Source organism: Cricetulus griseus, chromosome 2 (genome assembly GCF_003668045.3).
Source record: "Cricetulus griseus strain 17A/GY chromosome 2, alternate assembly CriGri-PICRH-1.0, whole genome shotgun sequence".
NCBI lineage: Eukaryota > Metazoa > Chordata > Mammalia > Rodentia > Cricetidae > Cricetulus > Cricetulus griseus.
In genome coordinates, this window is record NC_048595.1 from 1,148,984 (window position 1) to 1,165,380 (window position 16,397).

The window sequence follows — 16,397 nt, forward strand, 5'->3', positions numbered from 1 at the left end:
GCTCTTCACTTGCTTTGGGATCCATGGTATACACAGCCCTGACTGGCCCTGCCCTTCCTGCACAGGTGCAGAGGCTCACACTCAGTTACACCTGTTCTCAGTGTATCTTTGCCCTTGGGATGTGGGGAAAAACAAACACCCACTGTCTGAAGCCCCAGAGAGGAAGTGGCCACAGGGCACTGCTGTGGCCAGCCCCACTTGCTCCTCCCCGATACAGCTCAGATACCTGATAATGGCTCATGGTATTGGACTTTTGGGGGCAGGGCTGCCACTTGTAGTAGACCTGTTCAGGTCCTCACTTTAGCATGTGGGCCCAGAGCCCACCCACTGGCTTGTAGGTACTATGGACTGTTTTTGAGGCCCCAAGAAAGGTCAGAAACCAGAGGTAATTGACTGGTTCTAACCGGTCCTCCCAGAGGGGAAACACTGATCTGTCGAGGTACAGCTTTGTCCCTGACTGTTGACTGACTTGGAGGACCCCTGATATCTCTCTCTGCTGTGGACAGTGATATCCCAGGCCTGAAGCCTTTCCTCTGCAGCTTTGAAAAGTAGGACACATCTCAGGTGGCCCTTAACAGATGCCCGCCAGCTTCATCCCCACTTTTGCAACTTGGTGTTAGCTTGGTATTAAATGGGGAATTCCTGTCATCATCTACTTTTAAGACTTCCTTGTTCTGTAAGAGATCTTACTGCCTTTGGGCTGTTTTTTAAAGTCTCAGAGTTGTTCCAGGTACCTGCAGACTCTTCCATTAGCTCCAGGGACTTCCCCATCTCATGTGTGAAGCAGCTGGGTTGCCTTAGGAGACTTTGACCCTAATATACTAGTCTGGCACCCCCTCCCCCCGCCCTTCTGCACAGGAAGCAGCCTCACCCAGTGGTCTGTCCTATTCTCCAGCCTTTTCTGCTAGGTCACAGTCTGGCTTGAGACTGCCTGAGAGGTGTCTCATACTCCCCACCCCCAAGGTCTCTGGAGTTTTCAAGTCAGCACCAGACTAGACTTGTGGCTTTCTCTGTGAGAGAACAGAGCTCATTTTCTGCACCTGCTCCAGCCAGTGTCTGCTTAGACAGGAAGCCCCACCCTGGTGTGCAACATCACCACCCCTTCTGCCTTCGCTGTGGGAGGAATCCTTGCGTTTCCGGAAGTGGGTTCTACTGCCCCAGCCAGCATCCTGGGTCTCTACCCTTGCAGGGGGAGCACACTAGCCTCCACTGACAGGGCCTCTGTGGAATGACACTGTGACGTTGAGACCTTTTCTCTTGGTTGTTTGTCTTTGAGGAACATGTGCCCCAGCTGAGCTGTTTGTCTCTGAATGTGCCCCAGGAACAGCACCGCCTCATCCCTTAGGTAGCTGCTTATTTGGGAACAACACCAATGCAGTCCCTCCAATGGTGCCCCTACCCCAGGCTCCTTAATAGAGGTCCTTTCCTTTCTGAGCACTAGAGGTGGCCCCAAATACCTTCTTATTCTTGGAAGGCAACAGGCCTCCCAAGTACCTGGGATGGGGACCCAGCACAAAGCCCTGCACACTACCTGGGCCTTGGTGAGGCCTCCACTAGGGCTGATCCATCCCTCCTGTCAAGGTGGCACCTTGACTGCCTGCCACTGTGCCCCTTCCAGGGGGCAAGGTTTCATCCTCACTTCTGCTGGGCCAGTTGTATGGTAGGATGTTTCCTTCAAGGATTCTGAAGGAGAATCCTGCTCGTCTGTGTATTTGAGGCCCCCTGGCTAGAGGTCAGAGACCTCACTTTGGCTATATCCTTCTCAAGACACCCCCAGGGTGTAAACCCTGGTATGTCTGCTGGTTCTACTGCCTTGGGGTCTCTGTCATCTACTTAGGCCCTACCTAGGGAATGTAGTCTAGCTTCTCTGCTCTGAGAGGCCCATGCTGTGATTGTCTTACAGGTGGAATGTCCCTGGGGTGGGGGGTGACATTTGCCTGGAGGGTCACAGGCAATATCCCACACAGATTAGTTTAGGTGTGTGCCACTTAATCCTGGAAAGCAGAACAGCCCACAACTGGTGCCTGTGATAAGCTGGGGTACTGAGTAGCCTCTGCATTCTTCTGACTGCAAAGGTAGTACTGTCACACCTGATAAAGCTATTTATTTTGTGCATTGTGGCATGATCCTTCAAGATGAAGGCTTATTTCTGGGGGTGGGACTTATCTCTAATGTTCTCTAATGAAGCAGTAACAAAGGCCACCCTGAGGGCAGCTGTCCCAGGCTCCTCCTGAGCTTGAGCATAGCTGTGCATCGGTTCACATTTGAGCCTGTGGTCACTGCTGGGTCATTTAACCCAATCTTGGCATGGGCCATGGAGTGGAACTGGTCCCTTCCAGCCTTTCCAGCAACATATGTCTGTGTTCTAAGGAAGCAGTGTGAACTGAGGGCAAAAAACCTAAGGGTTGGAGCACTGTGGAGGCCAGAGTGGGAGCATTGCGGAGGCCAGAGCGGGTATTGGCAATCCACGCAGAGTCTGCTGCAGCTGTGGGTGAGGTCACCTCACAGCAGCACAGTGTCCTCTCTATTCCCATGTGACGCCCTTGCCCCTCCGCAGAGGCAGCAGGCTTACCTTTCTGCATAGGACCAAGGGTGCACTATGTTCCTAGCTCATAGGAGTTGCGATGATCAAGTGGGGGACTTGCTACCATGGAGCTGGTAGGAAGACTAGACCCTGACTGGGCCCAGGGATCCCAACAGGGCCTTTTGTGTTGATCACAGGTCTCAGAGCCCCCAGCTTCCATAAGACCCAAAGCAGACGACACTTCCTCACAGTCCCCTGCGTCTTCTGAGAAGGACAAGCAGTCCACTTGGCTGCGGACCTTGGCTGGTTCCTCCAATAAGGTGCTATATGGGAACCTGACTGGGGTCTTTGGGGAGGGTGCCAGACCCTTCTTAGAGCCAACTCTGTGGCTCTACCTGGTCTCAGGGACACAAAGTGGCCTGTTTTTCTGTAGTCACTTACATAGGGGACTTTCTTGACAGAGCCTTGGCTGCCCTCACCCTCGCCAGCGCCTTTCTGCTTTCCGGCCCTGGTCCCCTGCAGTGTCAGCAAGTGAGAAAGAGACCTCCTCACACCTCCCAGCCCTGATTCGAGACAGGTGAGTGAGGAGTGCACAGGAAACCCAAACTCCGGTTTAGCAGGCTGTGATGGTTTTGGTGCCTTTAGTCTTAGGATAAACTGTCTAGAACTTTGAAGTCTTGGGTGAAGCTACGGAGTTCACAGACCTGTCTACTAAGAGTTAGCTTCCCAGCAGGGCATGATGATCCACACCTTTAATCCCAGCATTCAAGAGGCAGAGGCAAGTGAATCTGTGCATTTGAGGCCAAGCTGGATTAAATAGCAAAATCTAAGCCAGCTAGGGTTGTATAAAGACCCTACCTCTAAATAAATAAATAAATAAATAAATAAATAAATGAATAAATAATAGCCTTCCATGGACATGAAGATCCAACTGTGTGCCATCCCAGCCTAGGCTATGGGGAAATTTGTGGTTGTTAATCCTTAGAATCTTGACCTTGTGATTTAGAGTTGGGAGAAAAGGTATTTCCCGTGTCCTGGCTAAGTGAGCAGGGCTCATTCTTTAGTTCATATAGGGACTTGTGAGACAGATGTGCCCTGGCTAAGCATCTCTGCCTCCTACAGCTTTTACTCCTACAAGAGCTTTGAGACAGCTGTGGCCCCCAATGTGGCCCTAGCACCACCAACCCAGCAAAAGGTTGTGAACAGTCCACCATGCACCACCGTGGTCTCCCGGGCACCAGAACCTCTCACCACTTGTATCCAGCCACGGAAGCGGAAGCTGACCATGGAAACACCAGGAGCCCCAGATATGCTGACATCCGTGGCTGCCCCTGAGGAGGACAAGGATTCTGAGGCTGAGGTGGAAGTTGAAAGCAGAGAGGAATGTAAGTATGGATTGGACTCCGTTCCTTTGGGTATCAATACAGGGGATGGGTAGGGTGGGGCAGGTGTGACCAGGCCAGTGTACTCCACAGCACTAATGCTCTGGTTTCTCTGTCTCTGTCCTCAGTCACCTCCTCCTTGTCCTCGCTGTCCTCTCCGTCCTTTACCTCGTCCAGCTCTGCCAAGGACCTGAGCTCCCCAGGCATGCACGCTCAACCTGTGGCTGGCCCCGATGCTACAGTCCATGCTGATGCCCCAAGCGGGCTGGAGGCAGAGCTGGAGCATCTGCGGCAAGCCCTGGAGGGTGGCCTGGATACCAAGGAAGCCAAAGAGAAGTTCCTACATGAGGTGGTCAAAATGCGTGTGAAGCAAGAGGAGAAGCTGACAGCAGCCCTACAGGCTAAGCGCAGCCTGCACCAGGTAAGCCGGGCAGCAGGCAGGACCATGAAATACAGGAGACAGCCTCCCTCTTGGGCTGCCCAAGCCCTCTTCCCAGGTCCTCTGGAGGACCCAGCCCTCTGAGGCACTTTGATGTCCAGAGTCCTTCTGTGCTCACATAGTGGTCTCAGCTGCAGCTTCCCCTATGTGTGGGCCTCACTGAAAGAACTGGCCTGTTTTCTTGGCCATGGTAAAGGCCAGTGTTAATGGTGAGTGAGGAGTAGCTGAACTAGTGATGCCTCTCTCTCTGTGCCAGGGTCTGGTTTATTCTCTACTAGCAAGACTTGTGCTCTGCAAATAGAGTGCATGGATGACTTCTGAAGCTGTCTCTCCAAAGGGGACTTAGCAGCAGGCTGTGGGGAATAGATGCTTAGGAGGTGTGCTTGTACTTACACACTGCTTACTGGCTGTTTGTCTGGGCCCCACCTCACTGTTTCCTAGGCAGTAGCCATTCCTCTTATACCTTGTTTTCATGCTGTTTTGTTTTTCTGACATGCATAAGGGAGGGCCAGTTCTTGGGCAGCCTGGGAAGATTGAGGAACTCAGCTGTGTTGGTCTTCACCAGGGCTCAGCATTAAGGCTTTGCTGTAGGCTCAACCTCTGCTGAATTCACACCTCAGCCTGAGTCTGGCAGCTCTGGGTGCAGCCTCACATGTGTGGGCTTTAGCACAACACAACCTTGTCAATCCTCAGGGCTGCAGGATTTCAGATGTTCTCCTCTGAGTGAGTCTTAGTCATTCCCTCATCCTCTCTTGCCCCCATTCTGGGTGGAGGTGTTATTTCCCACATGGGGAAACCATGGGGGACGGGTGTCATGCTGCATTCTAACAAGTGGGGCAAGAGCAAAGGAAGCACCAAAAGGAAATGGCTCCATCTGGCTGGGGGGTCACCTCCGGGCCTCAGATGCACAGGTATCTGACGCTGTCTACCTGGTGGTTTCCTCCCCTACCCATGAGGCATGGCAGGTGCGTTTCTGAGGTGGAAGAGTGTGAGACGGTTCTGCTGCAACCTTGATATAAGCAACCAACAGCTAGTAAGCGTTCTGCCCTGTAGGGAAGGGAGATAGCAGTCAGGTCAATAGACTGGGGTGCAGGGTGGGCACAAAGGTGCTGGGTTGGCAATACCTTGAACCTGTCTGCTACATGTGTCCTCCCAGGAGCTAGAATTCTTGCGTGTGGCCAAGAAGGAGAAACTGCGGGAAGCCACAGAGGCCAAGCGCAGTTTGAGGAAAGAGATCGAGCGTCTCCGAGCTGAAAATGAAAAGAAAATGAAAGAGGCCAATGAGTCTCGGGTGCGCCTGAAGCGAGAGTTGGAGCAGGCACGGCAGGTCCGGGTGTGTGACAAGGGCTGTGAGGCCGGCCGTCTGCGTGCCAAGTACTCAGCCCAGGTACTAGGGTGGGTTGGTTGGTACACTGACATGCACAGTGAATAGCTACTCTCACAGACTCAACATCCGTGATGTAACCATTCAGGCTGGATCTGTGATCATGTGCCATGCCTGGAGACCCTGAGGTGTATCCAGCAGACGTGGGCTTGGGTGTTAGGGACTGTTTTCCATAGCCAGGGTTGGAAGTCCAGGTGGCCCCAGAACTGGGAAGCAAGTTCTAAGTTAGGATCAGGAGATGGGCCTTGGTAACTGCAGAGGGGCAGCTTCCAAAGCTTAGGACTCACACCCAGAGGGGCAGGGAAGGTCTTCTACATCTGTAATGCTGTTTGGTTCCCTCTTGGGTACTTCAGAAAGGAGGCTCTTCCAAGCCTGGGCATCTGGGCGTTTGGGGGCAGACATGGCACCAAGGGCTCAGTAGGAACTCAAGGGAGTGGTAAGTGCTAGTGTTAGGCACTACTGACCACTCAGCATCCCTTTCAGATTGAGGACCTGCAAGCGAAACTGCAGCATGCAGAGGCCGACCGAGAGCAGCTTCGAGCTGACCTGCTGAGGGAGCGTGAGGCCCGTGAGCACCTGGAGAAGGTGGTGAAGGAGCTTCAGGAGCAGCTGTGGCCTCGGCCACGGCCTGAGAACGTGGGTGGCGAGGGCAGTGCTGAGCTGGATCCCTAGCCTGGGCAGTGCCTGCCACTGCCACATGGACCTCCATGCGTGCGCAGAGGGCGGCGGGTATGTGGCTCTGCGGGCCCAGCCCATGCCCCTGCAGCCACACAGCACAACGTCTCTACTGTGCCTATTACCAAGCGAGTGTTTGTAACCACATACTTTTGGAATCCACTGCAAAATTTTCTACTGGCCAAGTTCAAGTGAGCAAGCCATGTCCCCCAGCTGCACCCAGAGTTGAGGCTGGCTCTGTGGCTTGTAGCTGGTCCTCTGCTTGCTAGAACATTCTAACATTTACACTTTTGTTATAAGCTATTTAAAACCAGTACGGAGACTTGATATTCAGAAAATCAACATGTTTTTTAATGACTGACTGTAAAAGGCCCCTACACGTGACGCCATCTGGACACCCACTCTGGTGGGGGTGGCACCCACCCACCGCCGTCCTGGGAAGCCATCACCGCTCATCTGTGCCCGCGGCTGCACGAGGACAGCAAGGGTTTTCTTCAGAGTCTATTTTTTCAGCAACAAGGACCCCAGTCTTCCTGCTGCTGACAGGAAGAGCAGGGAGAGCGCCGCGTGCAAGATGAGCCCCAACACTGCCCGCCTTACCGCCGCTGCCCCGCCCACCAACATCACTACTAACCCTGCCCTGTAGGCAACAGGGGCCTGAGCCACAGTCTGTTCAGGCCCCTGGATGCCCCTGCCCACCTATACCTTGGGGCTGACCTGTGTTAGGCAGTGGCCATGGTCCAGTGTCATGTTGTGTTGTCCCCACACACCCACACGCTGCTTGACCACAGCAACCCCTTTTCAATGCAGCAGACATCACTCCTCTCATCCTGGGACTGAGGCTGCCGCATTGGAACAAAAACAGCATTATATCACTTCTTCTTTCCTTTTCCTTTTTTTTTTTTTTTTTTTTTTTGTTGTTGTTGTTCATTTAAACATGTATTTAGAACTGCACTTTGTCAGAGCCCTCCCTTCTCTTTTTACTCCCCAGTTAACTGAGGTTTTTACCGATTTCTAGAGCAGTTCAAACCCTAAGTGCTCGAGTGCTTAGAAATCCCCTCTGGTGCTTGGTTGAACAAGGGAATCACAAGAAAATGAAAATGCAGAGACTGAACTTGGGGGTCGTTCTGTGCCTTCCAGCATCTTGTACAGCAAACCCTGACTTGTCTTTTTACCCCCAAAATATCGTCTTCAGTAGCGATTGAATCTGCCACTGTCAAAATACGTTACTTGCATTTATTCCAAATAATCTCGTTTACTCTTAACTGTTTATGCAAATTGTATAAGGTTTCTTATGCCCAAGCTTGAAAAATGATTTCCCAGTAGACAAGAGGCCACCACCCATCCTCCAATTGTGTTTATTTACATGAGAAGATCACACAGAAGCCCTCTGCTCTAGTCCTAACAGGGCAGCTAGGAGCTGAGGGGAGGTGGAGATGGCTTGTGCAGGTACAAACGACCTCAAGGACTGTTGCCTGCAACTGGGGACTGCTAAGCCCTGACATTCGGTGCCGAGGTCGACTGCAGGGTCTTGCCCTTGGTTTACTGAGGGGGCTGGGCTGCTGCCGGGGCCCCCCTTCTGAAGTGCAATGCAAAAGGGACATCATGTATACACAGCGTTTTTCTGGAGTTTTTTCTTTGGCTTTTTTTCCTCTCAGTTATGAAACTTGTATGCATGGATTTCCCATCTCCATAGCTAGACCTACCCATGGGCATTATGACCTTGTCTCCTAAAGGGTCAGTTTTGTTACACAACACAAAGAATGCTGTTCTCAGCCTTGATTTTCTAGAGTTGTGTTTTTCAGTCATTTCTTCAAGGAAAACTAAATGATTTAGTTGGAGCAAAGCTTTAAGTGTGTTGGTGTTGCTTCTGTGTGGCTGTCCCTGTTGCCTAGTAGGAGATCACAGTGATTGGGCCCCTTTGAGCCATTGGTTCCAGGGGCACTTCTCAGCAGAGCCTCTCTTTGCCACAGCCCTGGTCACCATCGGTTTCCTGACCTCCTTAGGTCTAGCACTGGCCCCGTTATGGGAAAGAAGTGCGCTGTCTGCAACAGAGACTCTCCTCACGTGCCAGAATGACGTGGGTCTGGGAAGGGCTTGTCATCTCATGAGTTATTCCTCCTGGGTCCCTCCTCCCTCTGCTTCCTGTGAGGCCCTTGAAGGCAGTGGGACCAGAGCACAGGCTCCCATTTACCAGAAGCTTGCCATTAGGCCCTTGAGGAGCTAGAGACTAGGTTATCCCACTGCTTCTGCCTCCTGGGTGAAGCTGGGTTTTCTGTGCTGCTGCCGTGGATGGCAGCTTGCTTGCTGCAGGACCTGACATGGACTGAGGACAAGCAGGCAGTGCTTGCCTGGCTCCCCATTAGGAAGGCTGCAGATTTCTTTTCAGAGAAAGGGAGGAGAGGTTTCCATCATGTTGGCTGTTGACTCTCCCTGTATGTTAAACCCTTTATCAGTTTACTCATTATTTCTATCCTGAAAGATTTCTAACGAAGGGAAAAACCAACAGCAATAACACTCATTGGTGAGCAGCTAACTCGTACACATTGACACCCTGCTTTTCATACAGAACTAGCCAATGTAAAAACAACTCACATGTAAATACTTTTTCCATTTCACACCGTTGTATTATACGTGTATATGGTGATTCCTTTTCCAGAAACTTTTCTTACCTGCTGGTTGTCTTGTTTTCTGGGTTGTTTTTAACTGAGGAAAAATTGCTCATCTGCCAGAGGGGACAGAAGCGTCTTGTGGCATTTCCCATGTGGTGTCCTCCATGGCCACCCATTGACCCCAGTTCCTACTTGGAGTATCCTCCATGGACCCTCCCCACATGCCCACCCTAGGGCTGGGAGGCGGGGGGGGGGGGGCTTTTGTGTTAAGTCAAGATTCTCAAATGACATTTTCATCAATTAAAAATAAACCCACCTCAACCTTCATAACTGCCCAGGCCCCTGCACCCTCCAGTCCTACGCTGCTGCTAATGACAATACGATGGCTTACTCTGCTACTCGAGAACTATTTTTATGTAATTAATGTATGCTTTCTTGTTTATAAATGCCTGATTTTAAAAAGGAAAAAAAAAAGAAAAAGCTTGGCATATTTATCTATTTCTCTGTGTACCTGTTAGTCCTTTTGCCCTCATCCCCAAACAGATGACATTGTACAATAAAGGACTTTGAGAGTACTGTGGGCGCCGGCAGCCCCCATACATGCAGTCAAGTCCTCAGGAAAGGGAGGGAAGTTTTCTCTACAGGGTAGACCTGGGGCTGTGGTCACTTATCTGTCGCCAGGTAACCTTGACCAGGTTTGGACAGGACTCAACAGTGGACAGATGAAACAGATGTGCCCCTTCCTGAGGGCTTCCATAAAGGTCTGTTGGATCCAAAACTCCTGGGGCCAAACAAGAGTTTATCTTCCCAGGGGGGATTATGTCAGTCCCCTTATCCCCACCTGTGTTGTGTGCTATAGAGAACAGAGTCACAGAACCCTAGACCCAACACTTAGCCCTCCCTGCCTCTTGTTAACCCTTCACAGAGCCAGAATCTTGTCACAGGGTCTGCAGCCTTCACCACAGGGGCCTGTGAGTGGGGCACCAGCCTCCATGCCACAAGACCGGTACCCCAGTTCTGCCTGTCTCTGTGCATCCTGGAGTGGGGCTAGATCCCTCCATCTGATGTGGCTTTCCCCTGTTCTGCTTCAGGGTGCCCAGAAGGGTTCTCCTAGGAGCTGCAGAAAGAGGAGCAAGGTTAGCCTGGAAAAGTCCACCATCCTATGGGCTCCCCATCCACCAGACCCAGGGGTTCAGAGGAAAACAGTTGGTATTGGTGTGGTGGCTCACATGTAATTCCAGCACTAAAGAGGCAACAGAGTCGAAATCACCACAGGTTCAAGGCCTAGTCTTGTCTGTCTTTTGAACCTGGGGTGTGGGTGGCTCTATCAATAAGGCCCTGCCTGGCAGCCTGGGCATGAACTGGGAGAAGAGTTGTGCCATAGTGCTGGGTGACTAAGGGCCCACTCAGGCTGGGTTCTTTCCAGTGACTATGACAGTTATGAGCCATCTCTATAACTTGTGGGGTGGATGCGTGAGGAATCTATTCCTCCAAAGGGAGGCCTGGTTGTGAACAACCTTGTCATCGAGTGCATCAGGAACTACAGAAGCTGGAGACAGGGTAAAGGCATGTGGCTGGCCCTGGGGCTCAACTCCCAACAGCAGCTTTTTCCAAGGATCCAGACACAGCCTCCTGTCTCCAGGGTTGCCCTAGACTTCATTTCTGGGTATGAACTTAGAAGGATTACAGGTACCCCTGGCCCAGAATACATCCAAGGGAACCAGGCCCCCTGGAAGGGTTGAGAGAGGGGAGGCCTAGTGGATAAGCCCCCATCCCAGGTCTGGGTGAGGTCTCCTACATGAGCCCAGGACCTTTATGTACATGGGTGCCCCTCCAGACTCGGCTGCAGCTCTTGAAACCCCTTCTTGGCTGGTACCTGTTTCCAAGTTTCTCAAGGCCTGGGGAACCCTTGAGTAGAGCCGGCAACTCCCAGGTAGTTCTAGTTCCTGTGTGTGTTGACACCACCCCCGTTTTCATTTCTACTCAGTCGCCAGTAGTCACACCTTGCCTTGCCCACCCTCATTGCTGCTGTGCCTATTTGTTTCCTGGCCCCAACTCACCACTCTAGAGTCAAGGGGGCTGGCCCCAGGCCAAGCAATTAAGCTGTTACCTGGAAAGACAGATCTCACGCTTCTTCCATGGAAAGCCTAAGCCAATGTCCTGTTACTATAAAAGCCAGTCTGGTCAGCTTCACTCTGCTCATTCCCACTGTGGTGACAGCCTGTACCTTCTGCATGCCCCCACTCCTCCAGAAGCTTATCTCCTCCCTCAGGCCATCCAGCCCAGACCCCAGCCTAGTCCTACCACCCCTGCCCCCCTGCCCGGCACCTGCTCAGAAGCCCCTCCCTCTGCCTGTCCTGGGGTCACAGACTTCTTTCTGGCCAGGATGAGGTAGAACTAGGCCCCACCATGCAGGCCTGAGAGGAAGACACTCACTGCTCTGCAAGAAATTTGGTCCTGTTTTTTGATGGCCTGGGTGTAGGAATCCCTGGAGTACATTCCCTACAGGAAGTAGATTCCAAAAGCAAAGGGCAGTTATGACTCAAGATGCTGGGCAATGAAGCCCTCTCCATAGACACCCAGCCAGGTGACCCTGAGGAGGGGGTGGGAATGAGGATATTTGAGGCCTGGATGCCTGTCCACCCCTACCACCCCATGGTCTTGGTGACGCATAAAGCCATCTGTGATCGGGCCTGTGCCAGGTTGGTAGGAGTCTTGGCATCAGGGGCACCAAGCCCTGGAACAGGTGGCCCACTGCAGGTAGGCACAGGCAGGAGGAGTTGGCTAGCCTAACTTGTCTTCATAGCATCCTGTGCTCAGCCAGGTGTCCTGCCAGTCTGGGATGGGCCTTCCTCTCCCTGAGTATGGACCTGGTAGCCCTCAGTGTCAGGAAGCTGGGCCCAGGCTCTGATCCACATTCATCTTGATCCCCAAAGGCCTGTTTGGGGAACAAGTGATGGTACATTCAAGGGAAGCCGGGGACTCAATGTGGGGACCCTTACCACGTCTCCAGGAAACACCTACCTGAGGTTACCCCTCAGCCCTCCCTATAGCAGTTTCATGGCAGCTCTCAAATATCAGGGGCCCTGTGCTCAGCTCCACAGCTAAAAAGGAAGCTGTCTAGTTTAGCCAGACTCAGGCCACTCGCCCAATCCCACTTAGGCAAGCCAGGTCTCTCGTGTTCCCTGGGTCCATCTGTACTGGCTCTTGCAAGCTGCTCGTTGGGTTCATCCTCTTCTGTCAACTCAGTCCTGAACACCAGAGGATTTCAAGTATCCAAGGCTAGCTGACAGTCTGTCCCCAACACTCAAGTCTATTTTCTTAGCTGCCTAATCTCAGATTCTGGCTACCCTTCCCGTCTCCGTTTCTCCTGAGCATGGGCCCTGATCCAGCAGCTGCTCCTCAGAGGGGACCATTCTGCACTGGCTACTCTAGGAAAATAATATATCCCGAGATCCTCTGCCTGCCCAATGAGTTGAGAGAGAGCTAGCTGTCTGAGGCTCTTGAGGAACCAGAGGAGGGATGGTTCTAGAGAGGGAAAACAAAGGGTACCTTCACCCTAGTCCTTCCCCTGCAGCTGCTACCACCAAAATGAGACAGACCAGGAACATGGCTGTGGGGGATCCAACCTATGTACCTTGTCTGGTGGGATACAGAGGTTTCTTGGCCTTAGAACACCTGTCTCTGTTCTAGCATGTGTACATTTATGTGAGCGCTGTGTGTGCATGTGCGCTGGAGCAGTAGATTGGAGAAGGCGCCAAAGACATCTGCAGGCCCTGGGGCAGTCCTTTGTGCCCACCCCCTACCCTAGGGGAGAGGCCCAGAGCCTAGAACCTCTGGGAAAGCCAGGCCATGGATTCAGAGGGAGCTCCTATGTGCTGTGCCCCCTCTGGCCTTGAACACATGGGGCTCCTGCTTGAGACAGGGTTCATGGGTCACGGTAGGAAGAACCTCATCCTGCCGCCTTTATGGGACGGACATGTGATCCACATCTAAGTTTCCTGTTTCTATAGAGTAACAGCTCCAATCAGAGGCTCTGGAGGGCCGGGTACTGGTGGCGCTCGCCTTTAACCCCAGCCACTAGGGAGGCAGAGACAAGCCTGGTCTACAGAGCGAGTTCCAGGACAGCCAGGGCTACACAGAGAAACCGCGTATGGGAATGGGGCAGGGTGGGTGGGGGTGGTCTGGTGGTTGTTGAGGAAGTTGCCCCATCAAGTACTGGAGGCACCATCTGCCTTCCCCACAGGGTGTTGTTACCCCTGCGGCCCAAGTTACCGAGGCCCCAGTGGCAGCCCGGCTAGGATCCCCCATTAATCTCCCTAGGTGGCCTGAGCTGGAAGCTCAAGGTCTCACAGACAAGGGGTTGTCCTCCACCCCGGCATCAAGGACGGAAAGCCCCGCGGGGTTCACAACCTCTCCAGTGCGGTATTCACCTACAAAACAGGTTTCTGGCTTTGTGCGGCCGCCTGCAACACACCCGGGGGAGGAGAGAACCATCGCGCCCTTCAACTTCCCCCGTTCCCGCTCCTTCCGACCGGTCCGCAGTCCGGCTAGGCTCCCGCTGGCCCGGGATGAATGGACCCGGGAGGCGCCTGCTGCGGGGAAGCGCGACCGCGCGGGACTTCCTGCTGTCCCACCGCGGTCCCAGGCCGCGGGATGATTTCTTGGACGGACCCCAAGTCCCAGCAGCTCCTAAAGCCTGGGGCCAGTAGCCCAGGCAGGGCAGGCGCCGCCCACCAGCCCCGCGGCCTCCGCCCCGCCCCGCCCCGCGTGCGCTTCCCTTCCCCGCCCGCCTCGGATTCCGACGGGCTGGGCCTGGGGTTTCCGGCTGCAACGAGGGAGCACGGCCCTGCGGGACCAGCCCGGCGCCGCCCCGCGCTCAACCCGACTTCCTGCGGCGTCGGGCCCGGGGGACCCCCGGCCGGAGTCCAGGCCCGCAGTCGGACGTTCGTGATCGGCCTCGGAATGCGCGTTCGTAGTCTGGGCGGAGAGCGTCGCGCCCTTTCCGGAAGGTTCCCGCCAACCTTGCCATGGGGTGCAGTCTGTGTGTTACCTAAGACGGGCTCTGGTCGCCTTAAGCAGCTCCAAAGTGACTTCACTGCGGCCCCAGTGAGGCTCCTTCCCAAAGCCTCCCGTTCAAGCCGTCTGGATCCCACGACTGGAGCCCATAGTTGGGGAGGTATCATCTCTGCACATGCCAAGTTAACTTGTTCTCTGAGCATGTCTATAACAACCCACACCGAGATCCTTGTTACTTCCCCATTTCTCCTGTTTAGAGGGGATGTGTATAGTTTTACCCAGCCCATACCTAGGTACCTGTCCCCAGCTCTCTGGTTCTCTCCTTTCCACTGTCCAGAACCGGAGAGCACTTGTTGGAAGCGGTCTCTGGGGTCCCAGGCCGAGCCCACAGGGCTTCTTTTGCCAGCACCGAACTGCTTCCACAGAAATTGGTGCTCTACGAGTTCTCGCTAAGAATTGTCTCATGGAAACTCTTGGAAGATCACGTATGGCCTCGAGTTGCCGAGGCCCCTAGGAGATGGCCCTGGATCTCTGGTCAGGAGTGGGAACAACCACTGAGCGAAGGTGTGATTCTTGAAGTTTACCCTTAAGAGCCCTTCTTGCTGACTGCTGTGAACAGGACCCCGGTTGGTCCAGCTCCACCCCCAACCCCACCTCCACCCAGCAAGAAGACACTGGACCCAGGATCCCCTTCCAGTAGGGGGTTACTGCAGCTCTATGCTTGGGCCCCTCACTGGTGTGGCTGTCCCAGAGGCCAAGGTTTAGGAGTCTGGAGTCGGTCTATTGTCCTGTGTCCCCAGCTTGCCACTGTACTAAGTCACTCCAGGAGGGAGGACCCCCTCAGTCAGACTCAGGCTGTTCTATTGGGGGTCCAGCTGCAAACCTGAGGCCTCAGTGTCCTTGTTGTCTGAAGAACGAAGGTGGGAGACCAGCACCATCCCTATTGCTGTCGGGATGGCTAACTGGCCATAGGATTGAGGTCTAACATGGCTGGCCAAATCCCACCAAAGCCTGTCAGCTCCTTAGAGATGGGCTTCGTTTTATGTCAAGAGGAGCCTGGACAGGGCCACCCATACACTCCTGTTCCCCACTGCACTGTCTGATCCCTGAAGGCCTATACAGGGCCAGCAGTTCCATAGGCAGTAGTCCCTTCCTCACCCCGCCTCCAGACTACTCCTGAATCTCCTCAACCTCCCTAGGGTCTCTTCCCTATGACTGAGAGTCTTTTTGAGGCTGTTTTTGCCCTGAGGAAATCTGAGCAGAAAGGAGCAGGCCTGCCAGCCACCACTGAAAATTGTCTCTCTGGTAGTGGTCTTGTTGGGAGAGGCCTGGGGGCTACCATAACACTATCCAGGATCAAGGGCTCCCAGTGAACTGGCTGGACTGGCCAGGCTGTGTAGGAACCGGTCTGGCAAGCTTGGCCCTGGAACCTCCAGGAAGCCCTAGCTGGGAGGGGCCCAGGCTGAGCACAGCTGGCCGGCCTCACACCCGCCTGGCACCAAGACCAGGCAACCTGCCCGGTCTGTAGACGGCTTGGTGAGGCCTCCCCAGAGTGTCCTGAGTGACCAGACTGGCCAATGAGAGAGGCTGGGAGGAGCTATAGCCACCTGTGCCAAATGGGCCCGAAGAGAGGGTGGCACAGACCAGGTCATGCTGGTCATGCTGTCCTCTGCTGACCCCAGATGTGTCCCAGGTGCCCTGGAGGGCCAGTTCTCTGAAGTGCCTCTAGATGCTTGGGCCATGAGGGACAGGCAGTTCTCCATCCCCTGAGTCTTTTCCTTGCCTCCTTTTATCTTTCCTTGAACGTCTCCTTCCCCTCTTACTTCCCATCCCTGCCTCTCTATCTTTGTATCTTACACAAGCACACACGTGATCGTGCCCTGCCTCCATGCTCAGTATCTCATCATCTGTTAAGAGAACGATGGGCAGACCAACTGTCTCCTCCCTGGAGGGGTCAGAGGTGAGAAGATATTACAGGGGAGGAAGGCTTTGTCTGGTGTTGAAGCTTCTCCCTGCAATGGGGTGGGGAGGGTGGTTCATGCCCTCTAACTTGTTCCCCCTGCCAGTCCCCAAGTGAGGACAGCATGTTTGGAGCATTTGGGGATCTAAGAGCTACTCGTTCTCAGGGAGGAACTCAGAAGCTCTGTCACACCCCCACAGGGTCTCCGGGCAGTCCAAAGGTTTTTGCCAGGCTCACCCATGTCAGTCAGAGGGGGCTGACTCAGCACTCTTCCTGCCAGGCAGTGATGCTGATCACAAAGCCATGGAGCCCAAACACCTGGTCCCTCCCACCCATAGAAGGGAGCCTACCCATGCAGGACAGACATTTTGGCTGTCATTGTGCTAGGTAGGCATCAGGCCT

At 53.8% G+C, this 16,397-nt stretch overlaps 1 protein-coding gene across 2 annotated transcripts in view; it reads left to right on the forward strand.

The window, feature by feature from the left end:
* Ski (SKI proto-oncogene) overlaps positions 1 to 9,514 on the forward strand; it is a 64,919-nt gene extending 55,405 nt beyond the window's left edge. The window contains exons 2-7 of one of the 2 annotated variants that reach the window (XM_027398509.2): positions 2,722 to 2,844; positions 2,986 to 3,101; positions 3,647 to 3,909; positions 4,035 to 4,327; positions 5,502 to 5,732; positions 6,213 to 9,514. In XM_027398509.2, coding sequence (XP_027254310.1) covers positions 2,722 to 2,844; positions 2,986 to 3,101; positions 3,647 to 3,909; positions 4,035 to 4,327; positions 5,502 to 5,732; positions 6,213 to 6,401 — 1,215 coding nt within the window. In that variant the 3' untranslated portion in view covers positions 6,402 to 9,514. The remainder of the gene's footprint in view (positions 1 to 2,721; positions 2,845 to 2,985; positions 3,102 to 3,646; positions 3,910 to 4,034; positions 4,328 to 5,501; positions 5,733 to 6,212) is intronic. The other variant, XM_027398510.2, reaches the window with a different exon arrangement.
* Positions 9,515 to 16,397: the final 6,883 nt, after the last annotated feature.